The sequence below is a fragment of the Somniosus microcephalus genome, chromosome 9, assembly GCF_052327205.1.
Source record: "Somniosus microcephalus isolate GS21.2 chromosome 9, FLI_Smic_1.0, whole genome shotgun sequence".
In the NCBI taxonomy this organism is placed as follows: domain Eukaryota; kingdom Metazoa; phylum Chordata; class Chondrichthyes; order Squaliformes; family Somniosidae; genus Somniosus; species Somniosus microcephalus.
In genome coordinates, this window is record NC_140995.1 from 172,702,652 (window position 1) to 172,723,272 (window position 20,621).

Consider the following 20,621-nt stretch of genomic DNA (forward strand, 5'->3'; position numbering starts at 1 on the left):
TTTTTTTTTATATAAAAAGTGCAGTACTGCAATTTATGCTAATGGGAGTATTGCCCTGAACAGGGTGTTAATTTTATTGCATGTGTTTGTGGGCATGGAGTGAATGTGTCTGTATGAAAGGATGGCCGTAGCTCAATTTTCGCCGCAATACAGAAGTCTCACTATGTCATTGTTGACCTTTAGGAGAATTGATATTTCTCCCAGCTCTCTACGAAAGCATACTCATATCACAGAGGAAGATGTAACTTCCAAGGAAGACAACCGAAAGGTGAACATTTATTTTACAGCCTTTCAATTTTATCAGGTGTTAATTACTTAAGGCATTCTACTTTTTTTTTTACATATATCTTTATTTGGATGTATACTGGTAAGAATTGTTGGAACAGGAAAAGGTCATTAAGCCCAAAAAGCTTGTCCGTTTTTCACATCAGCCCCATTTTCTAATTCTATCCCATCAGTTGTCTCCAACTCATTTATATGATATGGTTCAATGGCCTTTCCTGCTAGCTTTTTCCACAACCACTGGTATTTTGGTGAAAAAGATCTGCCAGGCTTCCTTTTTTCCTCCCAACTCAGGGCAACTAGGGATGGGCAATAAATATTGCCTTGCCCGTGTTGCCCAAATTCCATATCTCAAGAAGAAGTAATCAAAAAAACACACAGATGTTCTCGACATGCTGTGTAACATTGTTCCATTTAACACATTTTTGGTTCCTTGCTACCATATAATTAATTTATACTTATCTACCACCTATTAACCCAGTTAGCTAAAGTTTTTCTGAGTCGAGTTATATTGTTTCTTGTTTATCTACCTTTAATTTTGTTATCCTTTGCAACTTGGCGATTTTGTTTTGAATACCCTATCCAAATCAGTATATAAAAAATGTTGTGTCCTGTGACTAACCTTGGTAGTATCTCAATCTGGCTGGCTGCGTAAGTAAGTACCGTAAGTATCGGGGCCTTTGTCTTTTCAGGAGTACCTAGCCTATATATATATATATACTAGCTGGGGAGCCCCGCGTTGCGAGGGCAATTTTGGGGCGTGAGGGCAATTTTGGGGCGCCTGGTCTCCCTGCCCCTGTGTGTCCCCCCTCTCCCTGCCATGTCCTCTCCCTGTCCTATCCCGCCCTCCCCTCCCCTTCTCTCCCTCCCCTCCCCTGTCTCCCTCCCTCCCCTCGCCCACCCCCGCTCCCCCACTCCCCTCTGTCCCTCTCTCCGGCCCCTCCCCCTGCCTAGCGCCTGAGGTCCGGAGCTGAGGTCCCCCGCGTATCGCGCGGCTGATGGACGGCCGCTGTGGGCGGGCGAGTGGCGCATGCGCGGTCAGTGCGGGCGGCTCGCCCCCCCCCCGCGATTTCCTGAGGCTCGCCCCCCCCCCGCGATTTCCCGAGGCTCCCCCCCCCCGCGATTTCCCGAGGCTCCCCCCCCCCCGCGATTTCCCGAGGCTCGCCCCCCCCCCGCGATTTCCTGAGACTCTTTTCCCCCCCCCCCCCCCCCCCTATTAAATTGTTATTTAATTCCCTAACACATCATTAAAATATTTACCTTAGTTCCCTAACACACAAAGTGTGGGGGGGAAAATTGTGAAAAATCAAGATGGTGACCACTCACCTCGGTTCAGAAGGATAAGGCCCGCCCACACACGCACCGATTGGTCGACCGGTCAGGTCACCGAAGCGTAGGATTGGTCAATCGTCGAGTCACTCGACACTCAACTGTAGGAAGGAACCCGCCGTCCGATTGGTGGACCTCGACGTCACACGGTCGCTAATGAGATGCTAATGAGCGGAACGCTGAACGTTTTTGGGATACCGCGGGCGGGATTTTTGTCCGGCCGAAACGTAAATACGCCTATGACCGGTCCGGAATCGCAAGCTTTCTTTTGAGGCGACGCGCGCGTCGGTACGCTCTAACTTTCAAACGTATAGAGAACGGACGGACAGACAGACAGACATCGGGACAGACAGACAGAAGAGCTCTTATATGTTTTTATATAGTCTTGACGTTCCTCTGCCATTTTTGGAAATCTAATAATTGTCTTTAGTAATTTTCCCTCTTTTTTTTCCCCAGTGAAGTTGATTGGAATGTGAAGTAATTAACATGTTATTTCTTTTTCCTAAATTCCAGCTTCACACTATAATTTTCAATACTTTCTTTCACCCTTTGTTTACTGTTTGAAATTCTTTATTAGTTGCGATTTCCTTCGCAATCCTGCTCTTAATTTTTCTTTTTTTTAAACTTGCTTTTGATTGTCAATATAATTTACCCAACCAGCCTGCCTGATAAATTTATTGTATGTTTTGAAAACATTTTTGGTCAGCAGTAAACCATGATGATTTGAAAAAACAAAGAATTCTTCAGTAACTTTGTTGTGGATACTGTAGTAAAATTAAACCTCATGGTGTGTTTGCATATGCCATACATATTTACAAAATCATTATTTTTAATAATGTAAGTGTTAAGCACCAAACTAATTCCAGCCATGTGAAAATTTTCCATTGTTTATTGCTTACAGTTTCAGTGCTTTTTTTTTGTGAAAAATAATTAGGCAGATAAAAAATTGAAATGTGATCCAGCTGACTTGCGCCATGATATTGATCGGCGTAGAAAAGAGAAAAGTAAAGAACGCGAAGGTTCGCGAGAATCTAGTACATCAAAGAAACTTTCCCTGGAAAAATCAGGGAAAGACCATAAAGAGCACAAAGATTACAAACCCTTCAAGGAAGGAAGGTGAGATTGTCTTTTAAACTCTTAATTTTGTTAATTTACACATGATCAGTTTTAGATACTGTGCAATGTGGTATGTACCTGTAGTGGGAATATTTGGTTTACAGTAGTAACTTGAGCATTGCTTTTTCAATAGCAACTTTTTCAGGATAAACAAAACCATGGAATAGTGCATCAACATTGAAAATAGCAAACTGACTGAAACATTAACAGGGATTATATGAAAAGATGATTGCTCTGAATTCCTTAATTACCTGATAGTGGTTTATGCAGTATAGTACTTCATATTGATAAGGTCAGAACTCCAAATATTTCCATGCCAGCTTACATTTATTTATAGAAAAGGGGGGGGGGGGTGAAAAAAAATGTCTTCAGTCGGCCTGTTGTCTTGTCTAGGAAAGTTTTTTTTTCATGTTTTGTATAGGAATCATCTCTGGTGTTGTATTGGTGGTAACAATGGGTAAGTGGATTGTCTGGAAATCAGTTTTTGCTTTTTGGTGTGCAGTAGTGATTTTTATAAACATTGTTTCTTGCAGCAAGTATAGAAATAAAGATCGGGATCATTCCAGCTGCTCGTCAACCTCTTCTTCTTCACCTGAACCCCACGAGGATAGAGAAGTCAGAAAAGAAAGGGATGATGGACCGAGTGGTTTTAAGTCGTTTCAAGGGCATGCAGACAGTGCAGTTTTTCAAGGGCGAGGAAGACCTAGGGGAAACTTTGTAAGTGCATCATGGTGCTGTGATTTTGTTTTTGAACAAGTTACGTAATCATCAACTAGTAAATCAAAGAATTTTTAAAAATTGTCAAATACTGCCTAATATCTGTTGGCCACTGAAGAATAAGAGTGCTGTTCCTGTTTTCCTTTAATTATATAGCTCCAATTAAGAGGTCACACTGCTGACTCTGATTGGTACAATTAGCTTTTACAAATTTACAGTTATGTTCAGATTGATCTATTTATTGGTTTGGTCAGAACCAGAAAAATGAAGGAAACCAGTACCATCTAAAGTTAAAAATATTGGGTGGAAAACTCGGTTGCGTTGCGCCTCCCGCTAACACCCCAAGAGGGCGCTAATGGGGTGCAAAGCAATTAGCGCCTGGCTGGGGCGATGTTTGCGCCGCTCGCGAAATTGACCAGACATTTTGAGGCGGCGCTAAACACTACCACCATGATCTCCTGCGCCCACAGAACGTGACGTCAGTCGAGCGTGTAGCACCCCGGACTGGATATTGAGTGGCGCCCCCTGCCTTTCCGCCTGCCGCTAGCAACGACGGGTTGAGTGGGACGTTTTGCAGTCGGGAAGGGACTGGGGGAGCGCTATTTAAAGGCGGCTGCTTCCTTTCCTTTTTGTCACTGACATTTTTGCACCACGCATTCAAAGAGAGAGACTTCTGGAGAGATTCAACGCTGCATGAAGGAGTTTTGGGCACTGAGCAGCACTTTGCAGGTTCATTTTGATTTGACCTTCCTTGCATCAATTTAGAAGAGACTATGGGGGCTGCACTCAGCTCTTTTCCTGGGCCTCTCTGTTCTTTCCAGCAGATTTGATGTACATGTCTCTCCAGGCCGAGATTCAAGGCTGCAATGAGCAGGGTGTGGATGGAGAGCAAGATCGACCCTCCCCCTTAAGAACTGGCCGGCGCCATTGTGTCTGTGTTCCATTGCTCACTGACATCACATGAGCTTCGCCAGCACTCTAAGGTAGTGCCTCGCTCCTCAGCGTTAGCGCCTTAAGAGTGGTGTGTAGCGTCTGATTTTTGCGCTCCAATCACCTCCAGGGGCGATAGAAGCCAAGTTTGCGGTCGGAGGCGATAATTAGCGCCAGGCGCTAAACTTTGTGCCCAGCCGATAATTGCATCCCAAACGGGGCGATGTCGAATTTTTTCCCCATTGTTTTTAAAAGAATGTCCAGATTAGATTGAGCAACAGCAGCTTGCATTTATATAGCGCCCTTTAACATAGAAATATATCCCAAGGTGCTTCACTGAAGCGTAATTTAAAAAATGGATGCTGAGCCAAAGGATGAGATAATAGCAGTGGTGACCAGAAACATGGTCAGAGAGGTGGGCTTCAAGGAGGTTCTTAAAGGAGAAGAGGGAGGTGAAGAAGCAGAAGAGTTTAGGGAGGCAAGTCCAGAACATGGGGCCTAGATAAGAACAGAAATTTAATTAACCATTGTTTCAATCTGTTTGTAAACCTGACAAAAGCTACTAAGCTATTCGTCATCTCATTGAGTATGTTTGAGTGTTATTTTAGGTTTTAAGGTGCTTTTATATTTTGCTAATGCTGATGGATTCTTGAAGCACAAGTGTTGCACAGCAAGCTGAAAGCTGCTGGAACTATCGAAGACCAGTGGCCTTTGGGTCTTCCCAACAACCAGTAAGAACTAGTCCTAGCAGTTTGACATTTGGATTGCAGCTGGCTTTGAAAGACCTGCACTTCCGGAACTTAGTGGCACTAGCACAGGTCTGGTGTGATATAAAAGTGCTTTAAATTTTGATTGATTTATGATCTTTGTTTTTAAAATCATTACATTCGCCTGTTGTAGTCAGGGCCTCCCTATTTAAGCATGCTTTATGTTAGTGAGTGGAGTATATGTTGAACTTAATACCGTGTGGTTTTTTGTTATACTGTTCTTAGTCAGCGCGAGGTCTGCTCATTAGCATTGTTGAAAATTAGTGAATTTGAGTGCTAACGGATAGAACATGTGTTGATGTTAGTACCAGGCAGCTTTACATTCAACCAATGTGGCGCTCACTGGCACAGGAGTTCAGGTCATAGCTGCATCGGGAGACTGTAATTTTTAAACTCTTAAGAACAATGTAAGACGGACAAGACTTGAAGTACTTTCATATTCCACAACACCCATGAATGCCTGTGGAGCTGGCTGCTAGCCAGATGTAAAACTGCTTGGAAATACAGTAACTCCTATAGGCCTAGAAATTGGGTTGGTAGCGCCAGCGCTGAGCGCCTAAAGAGACCTAGAATTGGGGCGAAGCGCTATGTTGGGGCGGACGCTATGAAGATAGCGCCAACTCAGATATTGACTATACATTTAGCGCCTGCGCTAAGTGTTTGCGCGCGCCCGCGAGCGCAAGCAGCTCATGACGTCATTTCAGTGTGCAATGCCTTTTAGGAGCGCCTGAGCGCATATTGGGTGGCGCCCGGAGCCTTAGCGCCCAGCGCTATTAGTGACAGTTCGAGGGAGGGCTAACAGGCCCTTCTCGGAGTAGCGGGGTGCTATTTAAAGGGGACAGCTCTACTGCAGAATCTTCTGCCACTTGGCCTGCTCATTGCGCTCGCTGCTAGAGAGATTTGGCGAGCTAATGTGGAGCGGAGTTCTGGGATTTGAGCTTTACAGTACTTGGGACCTTCAAACCTGTCCGAAGCACTTGCACCACTACACCTAAAAGCCTTTTGACCAACTGGCATCGGAATGGGAGCTTGTTTGGAGGGCGACGGACCTCATCTGCACTCTGCAGCAGTCATGACGACCTGCCTTGCCCTGCGGGGAGACGGTGGCCGAACTTGCCTATCCCCCCTGCGTTGCTCCATGCCGCTTGGTCCGGCAACTGGTTCATCCTCAGAGCCACCCCCCCCTCCCCTCCAGGGGACTACTATCCCCAGTCTGCAGATGTTTCCGCTCCCTGGATTCTGCAAGGGCTGGTCCGGATTCCTCCTGGTCCTCGCCTCCGGTGGCACTGGCAACTTCAGCGCGTTGAGCCCGAGTTGGTGCTGCTTCATCTAAAAGTGGGAGGTGGAAGAGTGGCTTTAGCAAAAGGACAGGTTTGCTGAAAGGCATGCCAGATTGTGGCAAGGCTCTGACATGGCTGCACACTGAGGATGCATGCTGGCGGGGGGACCAAGTGGAAGGCAACAGGTGGAAAAGGTGAGAGTCTTACCCTCGCTGTCGGTAATGGGGTCGGCAGATGCAGTGGTCACTGGACCAGACAGACGTCCTCCAAGTATCTGGTGCACTCTCTCCTCCAGATCCGTGAGAGTGACCACTTGTGCAGGTCCGCCACCGGTTCGACGCTGCTCCTTTCTAATCTGTGCCATCTTGGACTGCAGGGGAAAGAAGGGGAGGTTCTGTTACATGAGGCCTTGAGACCTCATCGCATGCCCCCCATGGTGCAAGAGCCCTTACATGAGGCCTTGAGACATCTGTCCATGTGTGTGGCCAGAAAGGGCCATGGGTGCATACTGTCAGATGGCCATTGGCGCATCATTGCAGCAGGGTGCCCAAAGTCAGCTGCAGATGGAGGGAAGCACAAGTTTGGTAAACCATCACTCACCCTAACGATCCGTGTGAGGTCGTTGAATTTCTTCCTGCACTGAACAGGGGTCCTGGTCGCCATGCTGCTGGAATTCACCCTCACAGCAACCTCCCTCCAAGATCGTCGATAAGCCTTCTGATTTGGCCTCTTGCCATTATCCGGATACAGGACACCTCGACGGTGTTCAACTGCAGCCACCAAGTGGTCCAGAGCCTCAGTGCTGAAGCGCTCTGCTCTCTGCCTAACCTCCTCCATAATGCACAAGTTTCTAACGCCAGACAAGGGTGAGCGCCGAATCTGAGGCCTACAGGACGTTGGGTGTTTAAGCTCAGTCTGACTGACCCGCCCCTTTAAGAGCCGGCCGGCGCCTGTAGGTCTCGTGCTTTCCCGTAATTGAGTTCACCTGCGCTGCGCCCGTCCGTGTCGATATTGAGTAGCGCCTGACCTTTTGCGCCTTAAGAGCACCGTGCAATGGCTGATTTAGCGCCTCAATCCCCTTTGGGGGCGATGCAACCCAATATCGCGCCAGGCGGCGATAAGTTTCGTCTGGCTATAAACTTTGCGCATCGCCAGTTCTACCGCCTCAAGCGGGGCTATACCCAATTTCTAGGCCATAAAGTTTAAATCTGCTTGTGGTAACTGCCAAGGATCTATTGGAGAAATGCTTATAATGGACAATTTACCCATGTATGAATTACAAGGGGGCATGCACTGTAATCCAATTTATTTCCACTAACCACTTCTATCTCAAAAACCCTGTCACTCCAATGAACTTGTTTTCACAACAAACATAATTGAAATAGAGATAGCAAGTTAAATAAATTTTACTATTTATATTTTGAGTAGCTCACCATTTCCTTATTTTTAGTTGCATTGAATCTGTGATCCTCCAGTTATAAAGTGAAGGGTTAATATGTAACTTACTAGCAAACCTATTTACAGATTTTTATACAAAATAATTAATCAGTTATACAAGTGTGCAACATCACAGGAAATTATTGATGTGGACATTTTGGATCATTTTGTGTCACTTCTAGATAATTAGCTGTGTTTTACTAATGTACGTGGGACATGCTGCACTTGCAGACATTACCTCTTCAAGAGTAATGATTTAATTTTCTGCATTAAGGGTTTAAGAAACCATCAAATCAATATGTAAACATAAATCAAATAAGCATTGTAATAAAACACAATACTTTTTGTAGTACTTTTTGAATCCCTAGATATAGATGAGTGATTTTCAAACTTTTCTGTGCAGGCCAATATCGGCACACTCAGTAAAAATAAAATGTTAGTTAAGTCAACAAATACAGAAATCTAATGACCTTGCTGACCTCCTATGATACAAGGAACCCAGTTTGAAAACCTGGGAACTTGGCGCACTGATGCTTTATCATTATCTAATCTCTATAGGACAGTTTCCGCCCTTGAGTTTTTGTATGTTTGAAAGACTAGCTAAGTGCAAATTTTAACATTTGCTGAAGAGAGAAGTGTGAAAGCCAAGAATCCTTTAAGTTCAAAATCATGTACACCGTTTCCATATTTATCAAATCTAATATACACATCGTAAATCCAAATAAATGTTTTTCTTAAACTTGCTGCTTTGGCAAGAAGCAGGTGCACAAGTGTGCCACCACTATAATTTTGAACAGAGATTTTTCTTTCAGGGTTTGATGGCCCAAAAGCAAATTTATATAACTGGCATGTAAAGTTGGACATAGTCACTACCCTTGTCTTCACTAGTGAACACTGAAAAAATTGTGTTTTTTTTTGCAGTTTCATGTGAAAAAACATACATAAAAATTGTCACTACAAGATTAAAATGGAAACATTGAACAAATACAAGGGATAATTTGGGGAAGTGTAGATTTAAAATGGAGGGCAGAATTGATGAAGATTGGAGAAGGGAAGAAAGAATGGAAAGGTGACCTTCTCAGATCTCTAACAATGTTATCATCAACTAGGAGATGGAAGGGAGGGGGAAGCAGCCCAGGATGTGAAAGAGAAAGAAAGGATGACTTGTATTTATATCGCACCCTTCACGGCCTAAGGACATCCCAAAGCACTTTACAGCCAATGAAGTATTTTTTTGAAGTGCAATCACTGTTGTAATGTAGGAAACGTTATAATTTTGATCACGTTTATATTTAATGTGATACTGTGCAATTGTTTTTATTTCCCTCCCCTGTGGGTAAGTTGCCGTGGCCTACATTTCTCACTAATGGCATAGCTGAACTTGGGAATTTGTCATGTCAGCAACTGCAAGTGTGAATTTGCATCCTGCCACTTTGTGCATCAACTAATGGATAAATTATTTAATTTTAGCTTTTGTGTTGGAATGTTAAATTTTAATTAAAAATTACTTAACCTGTTGTCATTTCTACTAGTTGTTTCCAGCCTGCTTGGTAAATATAATACATATAGTACAGTATTTCCAAAGTAAATATTCTATTTTGGAGTATTAATTAATCAACAATATTGAACAATTTATCCATCCAGCCCCCAAGGTCCATTTGAGTGAGGATAATGGCCGTACAATAAGGTTTCAGCGGTTGTTTTCTTAATAGAAATTAGGAACTTGATGCAGGATTAATCATGACTGTGGATTATGTTCACTGTTCTATGACTATGATAAGCATGTAAACAATATGAAAAGTATGCATGCTGAGTATCATGGTTACGCATGTTAAAGGTTTGAAAGTAAACACCGTTTTAGCTCATTAGTATTCAGATCATGTTTAAAATTGTTTCTGGAGGCACTTAATTTATAGCACAGCCTTGCCTACAGTGCAATATTTGCCTGCTCATTTTTAAAAATGGAGTGACTGCTGCCAATGACCGGAACCTGCGTAGAAGTGTACTGCACAAGCTCCAATGACCGGAAGCTGCGCAGACGCATTCTGCGCGTTAATCTGGAAACTGATATCGATGATGTTTCTGCTTTTTTTCACAGAGCTCGCTCCCTTCTTGGCTTTTTTTCCTACAGTCCCAAAGGCCTGCTCCCTTCCTGGCTTTTTTTCCCCAGTGCCCTGAGTTGCGAAGCGAACGACCAAAAAAACACTTGGACTGCGCATGCGCAACTACTTCAACTTCGTTGGCAGCAGTCGCTGCCTTAAAAAAAAATCCTTAATATCACTACTGATCAGATGACAGGATCATGAGCAAAGCTGAAGTAGTTCATCAGCACATGCATCTGAGATGTGTTATTGCTTTGTTCTATGTTCCAAGCAGTTCATAATGTGTGTAGAAAAATAATTTCCTAGTGGTTTAATAATATGTAGCAGAAATTAAAAATCATGCTACCCAGTCTGAAAGTGAATCTATTTAAAATGAAGTTCAGGCATTTTCAGTTGTACCATCAGCACAAACTGCAGTGATATTGAGCTTTTATGTCATTGTTGTAGGATAATGTACTCCATAAGACCATTTTTTCTTTAACAAAATACATTATAACCAGTAGGGAGATGTTACCAAGTTATATATTGGTAAACAAATGCTGATTGCCTTAGATGATTGCAAGTTGATTGATCATTACTCCTTCAGAGGGAATGTTCTCCAATATCCGCAAGGATCATCTGGCTGCTGGTATCTGCTGTTGGAAATTATTGGAAATACAAGAAAGTTAAATAAAAATCTGTCCAGCTCCCATGTAACACTCGAGTGATTACAAAGCAGTAATTCAATTTGGAGATTCATCTGGTTTATGATAGTTTCTGAAATTGCTGTCTTGTAATCTCCTTGGTTTCCATGCTCTGTAATACCTAGTTTTAGGATGTGTGATTGTAAATTGATACTGTACAGTTTAATTTCAAACCTAAAAACATATTTTAATCTCATTGATGCGGGATGACTTGCAAACTACTACACAGAGCATCTAGAGCTTTAATTGAAGTTATCTGCTGATGGAATAGAAAATACATTTACTGGAATGAAGGCCAAAGAAAGGAAAAGAATAGAACGTTTTAAAAGTAGAACAATATAAACAGTCTTGTTTCAATAAATTGAGGCTAGATAATCAGCAGAGCAGTGATACCTGGTTCATATTTTCTCATACCGCCGTCAAGCCTCCTTGGCTAGCTTTTTTTTCTTTTCCTTCCCCTCCCCCTGCCCCCGGCCTTTAATTTCTCACTTTCTAAAATACTTAAAGAAAATGCTGTTCAGAAAGCATCTAACAGATTCTGTGCTTTGAACATTTAGCAGTTTCGAATAAGAGGTGGCAGAGGGAGAGCCAGAGGAACTTTCTCTGGTTCGAGTACTGTTTCCACCAGTACTACAAACCCAAATTTTCAAAAGCGATCCAAGGAGGAGGAGTGGGACCCTGAATATACTCCAAAGAGCAAGAAATACTTCCTGGTGGGTATTGGCAATCAGTCTCTTCTAAGAATTTGCTGTTTTTTTCCCCCAGATTTGGTTATAATGGTTTACCAGGAGTAAGTGGGGATTTTGTTAGCTTTTATGCTAAATGAATATTGTAAATCTGCTCCCCCTCAGTTATAATCTTTATTCAGTCATTGGGAGACAGTGCACATCACTATCATTACAGAAACAGACTTTAAATGTCAGTTCAGAATTATAATTTGTTGAAACGCAATTTGAAAAATATTCAAAAGTTCTCAATCCTGTAATGCAAACATTTTTTTTAAATGGTTTACCAGCATCATTGTTGCTGCTATTATGCATGGATCATCAAATAAGGCATGTTTTAAGGATGGCTAAAATGCTGACAATTGTTAACTCTCTAGGTCTTTCTGATGAGACCATATTCTTGGCTTTGGCTACAGCTGTTATGAAATATTCTAATCAAGGAAAGAAGTAGTAGGTAGCTTCCACTCTAATATTTGACCTCACTGCTAATGCTTACTGAATTTTCACACTTTCATTCATGCCAGCTCCAAGAAGTCTATTTAAATATTTACATTTGTCCAGATTTTATGCTCCACTGTCTCTCAGCTAAGATTGCTCATCTGCAACATTCTGCATAGTGTTTCAGATGGCTATTCAGATGTATATGTTTAATAAAGTAGCATGGAGCTGGTGCATATTTAAAGAAATAGTTCAGATTGTTACAGTAGTCAGTATACTTTTTTAATGGCAGTTTGCATGTGCCTGTTCTTACCTGTATGAGTAAACTATAATCTGGTGGGGGAATTCCAGAAAAAAAGAAATAACCTGATAAAATGGTGAAGTATTTCCTGTTCTTTTCTCTCTTCATGGTAGCATGATGACAGAGATGATGGGGTGGATTACTGGGCCAAAAGGGGAAGGGGGCGAGGTACTTTTCCAAGAGGACGTGGGCGATTTATTTTCAAAAAATCGAGCAGCAGTCCAAAGTGGACACATGACAAATATCAGGGAAGCGATGAAAAGGAGGAGGAAGAAAATGGAGGAATAGAAGATGAAGAGGAGAGAAAGGACAGACACAAAGAGGAAAAGGTATATCTTTTTGATGAGAGCTGGATTAACATTTGGATTTTCTAAGATTTGTATTTGAAGATGTTTAGACAAGATTTCTGTTTTTGACTTCCCTTCACACTTTCTCCTGCAGCTGGGAGGAGAGGTCCAGCCCACAGCCCCACCCAGATATCCACATTAGTAGCTGTTTGTGATTAGCGCAGCAAGAGGCTATCCTGAGATAAAGTGCTTAAGCTGGTAGCTAGGCCTAGACTTGAATATCCTTATCCCACTGTGACGAATGGATTTGAGTGATGGATAGCTTGTAGGCATCCAAACCCAAGCCATACGTTAAGCTAGCACTCTACCACCTTTTGCTGAACTTATTTTTAAAATGTATAGAAGTGTAACTCAGCAGTCAGATACCTAGATTCAGTTAAGCATCTGTGCAAGCAGTATTTTTTTTAAAGCTGGGAGTAGTACTACGATCTGTACATGCCTTGTCTGCAGACACATGATTGTATTCGCATCCTTTAGGCGAATGTTTGCATAAAATCTTTTCAATCTGAAAATTAAATTGGTGCCAAATTTGTTACTACGACGAACAACATAAGGTCCAGTTCATTGTCTCTCATCAATCTTGACTGTTCTTGCCCTCTGAGTTTAAATATTAGGATGTTCTGTGCCTATATTGAAACATTTGTTTCAAAAAGGTCAGATGCTCATTTAATGTCCGTTTCAGTTTGTGCAGAGTATCACAATGAGCCGATAGTTATACCACACAGTTCACAGCTGATTCTAAATGCTTATTCGATAATTAACTATCTCTGCCCAAATACTGGCTGCTTGTGGCAAATATCACTGTGTGAGGGTACAACACTTGCAAACCTCCAGCCGAGTAACCTCGAGAATGGATAATTTTTCTGGAATATCATGCAGTGATTTGAAAATCAGATGTAGGATGGGAGCCCTAAATAAATGTGGAAATGACAATCATCTGTAACGCGTTGGCCTACCAGCATTATCTAATCATACAGAGAACTAAGTTAGTTAGGCAGAGACCATCTGTATCAATGACATTCCTGTGAATGTAAACAAAAAGTTATTTTGAACTTTTTCCAGAGATCATCTAGGTTGGGGGTGTTGAACTCAATTTATATCGTGGGCCTGATCCAACATCCTGGCACTTGGCACGGGCCACATTCAGCAAAATCTATTGGCAATATCTCGCCTGTTTTTTGGGTATAAAACGGGTTCAATGTATACCAATTTCTGGGTGTGTGGTTCTGCACCTAATCCACTGCCATATTGGTCCTCACTTTTTAGGTGTACTAGATGGCTCTCTGAAATTAGTGATGGATCAATTTAAATATGCAAAGAAGGATCCTGCACCTGCATCAGGACCCTTTTGTAAAATGCATGAAAACTAGGTGGAGCATGTGCTGTGCAAGATTCAAACTAGTATTCCCAGTTCTACAGCAGCCTAAATAGCGGCCCTTAAAGGGGTCGCTGAGGAAATGATAGGAATTTTTTTTAAACTCTCCCTTCTGTACAACTATGGGCTGCTGCCAGCCTGTACTTGGCCTTCCGGCACCTCACTCCTCCATGCATTGGAGCTTATGATGCTCCTTGAGCACATGTAGAATCCTTGGTCTCTGTCCTCTTGTTCCCCATTCACCCACCAGTGGAAACTTTATCCACAGTAATAGAATCATAGAGCACAGGAGGAGGCCACTCGGCCTGTCGTGCCTGTGCCAGCTCTTTGAAAGAGCTATCCAATTAGTCCCACTCCTCTGCCCTTTCCCCATAGCCCTGTAATTTTTTCCCTTCAAGTATTTATCTAATTCCCTTTTTGAAAGTTACTATTGAACCTGCTTCCACTGCCCTTTCAGGCATTGCATTCCAGATCACAACTTGCTGTGTAAAAAAAAAAAAAAAATTATTCTTCTGCCGCCTCTCGTTCTTTTGCCAATTAGCATAAATCTGTGTCCTCTGGTTATCAACCCTTCTACCACTGAAAACAGTTTCTGTTTCCTCTATCAAAGCCCTGCATGATTTTGAATACATCTCATGATTTTTAAATCTCCTCTTAACCTTCTTCGATCTAAGGAGAACACTAACAACTTCGCCAGTCTCCACATGTCCATAGATTCACTCACAGATTTACTGGCTGCCCCTCTCTCAGTGCAGCTCCCAGTCAGCATGTTGCTGCCATTGCTCCCGGCTCTGCAGATAATTCTGGGCCACACATCCACCCCACTCCAGTCCCAGTCTCCTAAACCCCCCCCCCCCCCCCCCCAAAGTCTCGGTCCCAATCTCCTGACCCCCCCCCCGCCCCCTTCAGCAGCGAGGGGGGTTAAGTTGATGTAGCGGGGAGAGCCACGGCTGTGGCGCAGTTTAAAAGGCTCCGTTCTCCCGGGATGTTAGGAGAACTGTCGCCTTCCAAGGACTTACGGCAACCGTCAGCACAACACACGCGGTATGTTTGACACCCCTGATCTAGGTTTTGCAATGCACAATGTCAATATGCACTCTATAGTTGAAAGTTTGCATACCTACCTCCGATGATTCCTTTATGGTAAGTAAAGATTTCTGTATTTTGGAGTTCAGATTTAGACTTGCATAATAGGCATTATTTTAGCATTTCTACTATTCATCCTTTGTTTATCTGTCGAAGTTTTAAAAAAATGCTATTTATTTTAGTGGGTAAATGGAGTGGTAAGGTTACAATGAAGTGCCTCCTTCTGTCCTAATTGATCAGAGGTATTAGCACAGTTAGAATACACATCTGCTGTCGGTGAGGCTGTATTTTAAACACTCATACTATAGGTTGGCAGGAATGTAAAATTATAGCCATAAAATTAATATATAGTGTGTGGTAAATTCAGTGTTGAACCAAGAGCTTCCCTATGAATAGTAGTAATTCAACACCCTCTAATTTTACTTGCATACTTTTTATCTACATGATGCATTAAAATATCAAATCCAAATAAGAATTAAGTTTGCTTAAATATTTTTCCTGCAATGTTGCACAAATGTAGTGAGGTGAAATTTGACCTGTGTATTTATATATTTTATATATATATATTTTTTTTTTTTTGTTTGTTTTGTTTTTCTAAGTAACTCCTGCCCTTTTTCATTACTATGGGAAATGACTGAGAAGGGACAAGTTGTATTGCATTATCCTTCAGTCTGTTAGTCTTTTTTCTCTCCTTCCTCCTTTTTTCCACTTCCTTCCTCCTCTCCTGAAAGAGTTGACTCTTTGGGTAAGTTTCCATGGGCACTGGGGTCCCTGCAGTACTTTGCCCTAGAGGTCATTCAACATGTTTGAGGCTAGGTAGGGTATTGGCAGGTTATTTGCTCATTTAGGAGCAGAGGACAGGATCACTGTGGAGCCTGATTCTATCCTAACCTAACATCCATATATGCACACTTCCTGAAAGGGTTACTGGACAACTATCAAAAGTGTGAACCTTAGCTTAATTTGCCTTAAACTCGGTTGCTAAGACCAATTACAGTGACCCTGTTGCTGCCCTGGCTGAGATCAGCTAACTCGGTGCAGGCTTGAGATTGAACCTGGGACCTTCCTCTTCTGTTAGTTTGAATGGTTTTCAAATTTCTGGAAATGTTTCATTTGTTTGTTGATAGACATGTAGGATAACGATAACAGTGTTCAAGGAATAGGTACATTATATGCATGCAAGAGAAAAGTTTACAGCAAAATGATGCTATTTCTCTTTTGTACCAAACACCTTATGGGTGTTAAAATAACCATGTTCTTCCTGGAGAATTTTATATGACCTATAATGGTAAGCCATAGGCTTCAGTGTAAAATAATGGGTTAGTATATTTGAAATTTGATGTAGATTCATTTTGTTTTAAACTAATATCAAATGGCAGCTTTATGGTAAAGCATGCATTACTAAATTTTAGAGATACCAATGTCATTGATCATTCCATTACTATGATGGTATTGTCAGTCAATTACCCTTGCTAAACTAATGGTATCACCCTAATTTGAATTTATTTTTCTTATTTACTGAAGTACAGTGTATGTATATGCTGGAAAAAAGAGCTTTAATTTTGACAATTCCTAAAATCGTTTGTCTGAAATTTAAACTGCAGCTTCTTGTTCTACCATTTAAGACTGTGCTATTGATTATAAAATTTTATGTTACAAAAGTAATTGCTAAACTTGTGCCAACCAGCATAATTTGTACTTGACTATTTACAAATTTGATTTGGTCATTGCAATCGTGTTATATGGCACATTGGTAACATTTGATAAAATAAACCAATGAAATGTATGTAATCAGTTATTCACATATTATCTAAAATGTATATTTTTAAACTACTGTGTAAACAATGATGTGCAGTTAACCATTCAAATTTTTATATATTGATGTATGCTAATTTTACTAATTATAAAAAGTTTACACTATGCCAGACATAGCTCCAGCCAGTAGTCATGAAGGTCTTCAATAATGTGCAATATTCTGTTTTTGTCAGTTAGTTCTGAATATCCCTGAGCATACAGCAGTCTGAGTTTATTTTGAAGTAGTTAGAATTAGCTTGACGATCACAAGGAGAGGGAAGATCGTACAACTAGTATATTAGAAAATGTAATGCTTGTTTTAAAACCACAGCGAATAGATTTGAAGCAAATGTCATCACCATAAATATTACAGCAGTCAAATGTAAGCCATAGCTATACTAATGTATAGATAGGAGAGAAAAAACATTTAAAATATGATGTGTAATGTGCAGGTTTTTGAATGAATTGTAAAGGAAGATCGGGCGGTAGGCATTTTTAGTGTGTATGCTCCATTAATACTTAAAACCATGGTGGTGACTGTACATTGTGTTAACCTAAAGGAATTCCCCTTTGTTCAACAGGGTAATGGCTTAATAATGAATGTTTAGGAGTAAAATGTATAAGAATTTGGTTATTTCCAAAATAAAAATATTGTATAGTTGCAATGGGTTAGCCTCTGAAATTTTAACTAACTTCTGAACATCTTATGAATTAATTCCTTTTTACCATGAATGGCAGATACAGTTCCAGTTTTTAAAAGATTTCCGCATGCATTTTACAGTTTATTTTTCCCTTTGCTTCACAGGAGCACCACATTTAAAACTGCTTCCATCACCAGAAAGGAGATGAGCATCTTCCCCTGAATTATACAAGTGGATTTTTTGTCAACTACTTTTCTTTACTCACCTTTGATTTATTGTCAGACATTAGCTTTTAATTAAATGTTAATGTTGATTGGAAGTCTTGGTAAACCTGAATTTAAAAACTTCTAGTTTTAAAGGGTACTAAAGTGTGTAATGTCTGATTTAATTGTTGGCTGTGAACTATCTATATTGAGTATATAGGCAGTATTTTTTAGATATTGATAACTGCATGGCTTGTTGAAGTGTATGACAAATATATACTATAAAAAGCACAGTTTCAGAAAATAAACATCTTGTATTTGAAGGAGTAAAATTTTGGGGATTTTCTATTGTAAGTGGCTGTATTTTGTCATTTTTGTTCTTGGCTTCTCTCAAATAATATTTGCTTAATGAAACATTTGCCTTGTCTCTTTTTTTCTTTAATTAATTTGTTAATTATTGTCTACTGTTTCAGGCTGAATCCACCCAATGATGATTTTATGGTGCTCTTGTATAACTTCTGGTCAGCCTGTTTTGAATTGGTGACATGTTCCTTTTCCTAGCCGTGGTCAGTCATTTATTGTTTGGGTATGTGTAATCTAAGCAGATTGCCTACTTGTTTCTCAGCTGAGGAATGATGTATGGTGAAGGAAAACATATTTTGAATGCAATTGGGTTATTTAAATATTGCTAGATACATAATTAAATTAATAATTTCAGCTTAGCTCACTTGATAGCATTCTAGGAGTCAAAAAATTGCAGGTTCAAGCCCCACTCTGGGGTTTAAGCACATTATCTAGACAGATGCTCCAGTGCAGTACTGCGACAGATGCTGTGCTTTGACTGTGACATCAAATTGAAGCTCCATCTGTCTTAAAAGATCCCACAACACTATTCAAAGAAGCAGGGAGTTTGGCCCTGGCTAACATTCCTCTCAATCAATAACAATAAAAGCAGCTTAACTGTTAGTCATTCATTTGTGGGATCTTGCTGTGTGCAAATTAACTGCCACATTTGCCTACTTAACAACAGCAGTTAAACTTCAAAAATAATTAATTGTTTCTGATGTGCTTGTGGGCTGCCCGAGAGTATATGGTACTATACAAATGTAAGTTATTTAAGTATAAAACAAAAAACTTGTGATATGAAGATTTTTTTTAAATGTCAGAAATGTCAGGAATGCACAGAATGTTCAATCAGCATCTGAAAGAAAAGTTAACATTTCAGGTGTGCATTTGTGTAGAATTTTTCCTGAACCAATTAAACATTTAAAATGGTGTTCAACAGAGTCCAGGAAAAAAATATTCTGCTAAAAAAACAAGAACAAGCTAAACACTAATGAGACACCATCGATGAATAAAGCCATAAGGGAAAAATTGAGGGTAAGGAAAGAGGCATACATAAGCTCGGCCCCCATTTCATTTTCTCTTGTAATTGTTCCACTCCTTTCCCCCCCCCCCTTTCCTTTTGTTTCTCTCTCACACCTGGCAGCTATCTTTTGCCCTGCCAGTACACTTTACACCTAATCCCAGCCTATTACTATCTCGTCTAGCTTCTAATCTCTTTTACTTCTTTTGTTTCTTTTATTCTTTTGTCCGATCGCAGCCCTGCCTCCGATCTAGTTTCTTTTCTTTCCAGTTTTGAAGAAGGGTCCAACCCGAAACGTCAACTCAAATTTCTCTCCACGGATGTTGCCTGACCTGCTGAGTTTTTCCAGCATTTTCTGTTGTTATTTCGGATTTCCAACATCTGCAGTATTTTGCTATCGCATACATTAAGTAGATGGACAGCAGGGGAGAGCATAAGGGAGAATACGAAGAGATTAGGGAATAAGTCAAAAAAACAATTAGGAAGGTAAAGAGGAACTATGAAAGTAAATTATCAAGGAACATAAAACAAAATAGTAAAATATTTTACAGGCACATAAATTTAAAAAAGGTCCGGATGGGAATAGGGCCACTAAGTAATGAACAAATACCACAGTCAGTGATCGAGAGATGGCAGAAATATTAAATAATTATTTCGCTTCAGTATTTACCAGGGAGATAGAACAGGTGGACATGACATCGGATGATGAGATTAGTAATGAGATAACTGCATTTAAAATAGAGGAGAGATATTAAATAAACTAATTGAACTCAGAGGATAAAACCCCTGGTCCGGATGGATTGCATCTGCGCATTTTAAAAGAATCTAGGGAAGAAATAGCAGAGGCATTACTACACATATTTAATAATTCGTTAGAAAAAGGTGTAGTGCCAGAGGACTGGTGGATAATAATACCTATATTTAAGAAGGGAGAGAGAACATGTCCAGGGAACCACAGACCAGTCAGCTTAACATCAGTGGTAGGAAAAATAATGGAATCCCTACTAAAGGAGAAAATAGAAGAACATCTAGAAACCAAAAATATTATAATTAATAGTTGGCATGGATTTCAAAAGGAAAAGTCTTGCTTGACCAACCTCATTGAATTTTTTTTTTAGAGGTAACAGAGAGTAGACAAGGATAATGCAGTAGATGTAATTTATCTAGATTTTCAAAAGGCCTTTGATAAGGTACCACATAATAGACTAAAGGTCAGAGAATGTGGAGTCAGTACAAGTAGAAGAATGGATAGCTAGCTGGCTTCAAGAAAGAAAGCAGAGAGTAAGGGTAAAGGGTAGCTGTTCATGGTGGGAAGTGGTGTTCCACAAGGATTGGTGCTGGGACCACTGTTGTTCACAACTTATATTAATGATTTAAGACTGGAATCAAAAACACAATTTCTAAATTTGTGGATGTCACCAAATTGGGGGGGATAGTCAATACTGAGGAGGACTGCAACAAATTACAGGAAGACATTAATACATTTACAGAATGGGCATATAATTGGCAAGTGAATTTCAACACCGATAAATGTGAGGTATTACATTTTGGTAGAAAGATTAGGGAGGTCACATTACTTGGAAGGTGCGAGTCTGGGTGGGGTAGAGGAACAAAGGGATCTCAGAGTACAAATGCACAAATCACTACAAGTAGCGACACAGGTTAACAAGGCCATGAAAAAAGCATACCAAGCACATGGGTT

The 20,621-nt window shown here is 40.7% G+C and overlaps 1 protein-coding gene across 9 annotated transcripts in view; it reads left to right on the forward strand.

Annotated features, from left to right (window-relative positions):
- The window catches only part of LOC147112844 (bcl-2-associated transcription factor 1-like), a 49,361-nt gene extending 31,394 nt beyond the window's left edge, over positions 1-17,967 (forward strand). For 6 of the 9 annotated variants that reach the window (XM_085997529.1, XM_085997528.1, XM_085997530.1 and 3 more), the window contains 6 exons: positions 184-268; positions 2,546-2,727; positions 3,261-3,444; positions 11,201-11,356; positions 12,221-12,436; positions 17,515-17,967. In XM_085997529.1, coding sequence (XP_085853655.1) covers positions 184-268; positions 2,546-2,727; positions 3,261-3,444; positions 11,201-11,356; positions 12,221-12,436; positions 17,515-17,529 — 838 coding nt within the window. In that variant the 3' untranslated portion in view covers positions 17,530-17,967. The remainder of the gene's footprint in view (positions 1-183; positions 269-2,545; positions 2,728-3,260; positions 3,445-11,200; positions 11,357-12,220; positions 12,437-17,514) is intronic. The other 3 variants (XM_085997536.1, XM_085997535.1, XM_085997537.1) reach the window with 3 other exon arrangements.
- The last annotated feature ends 2,654 nt before the right edge of the window (positions 17,968-20,621 follow it).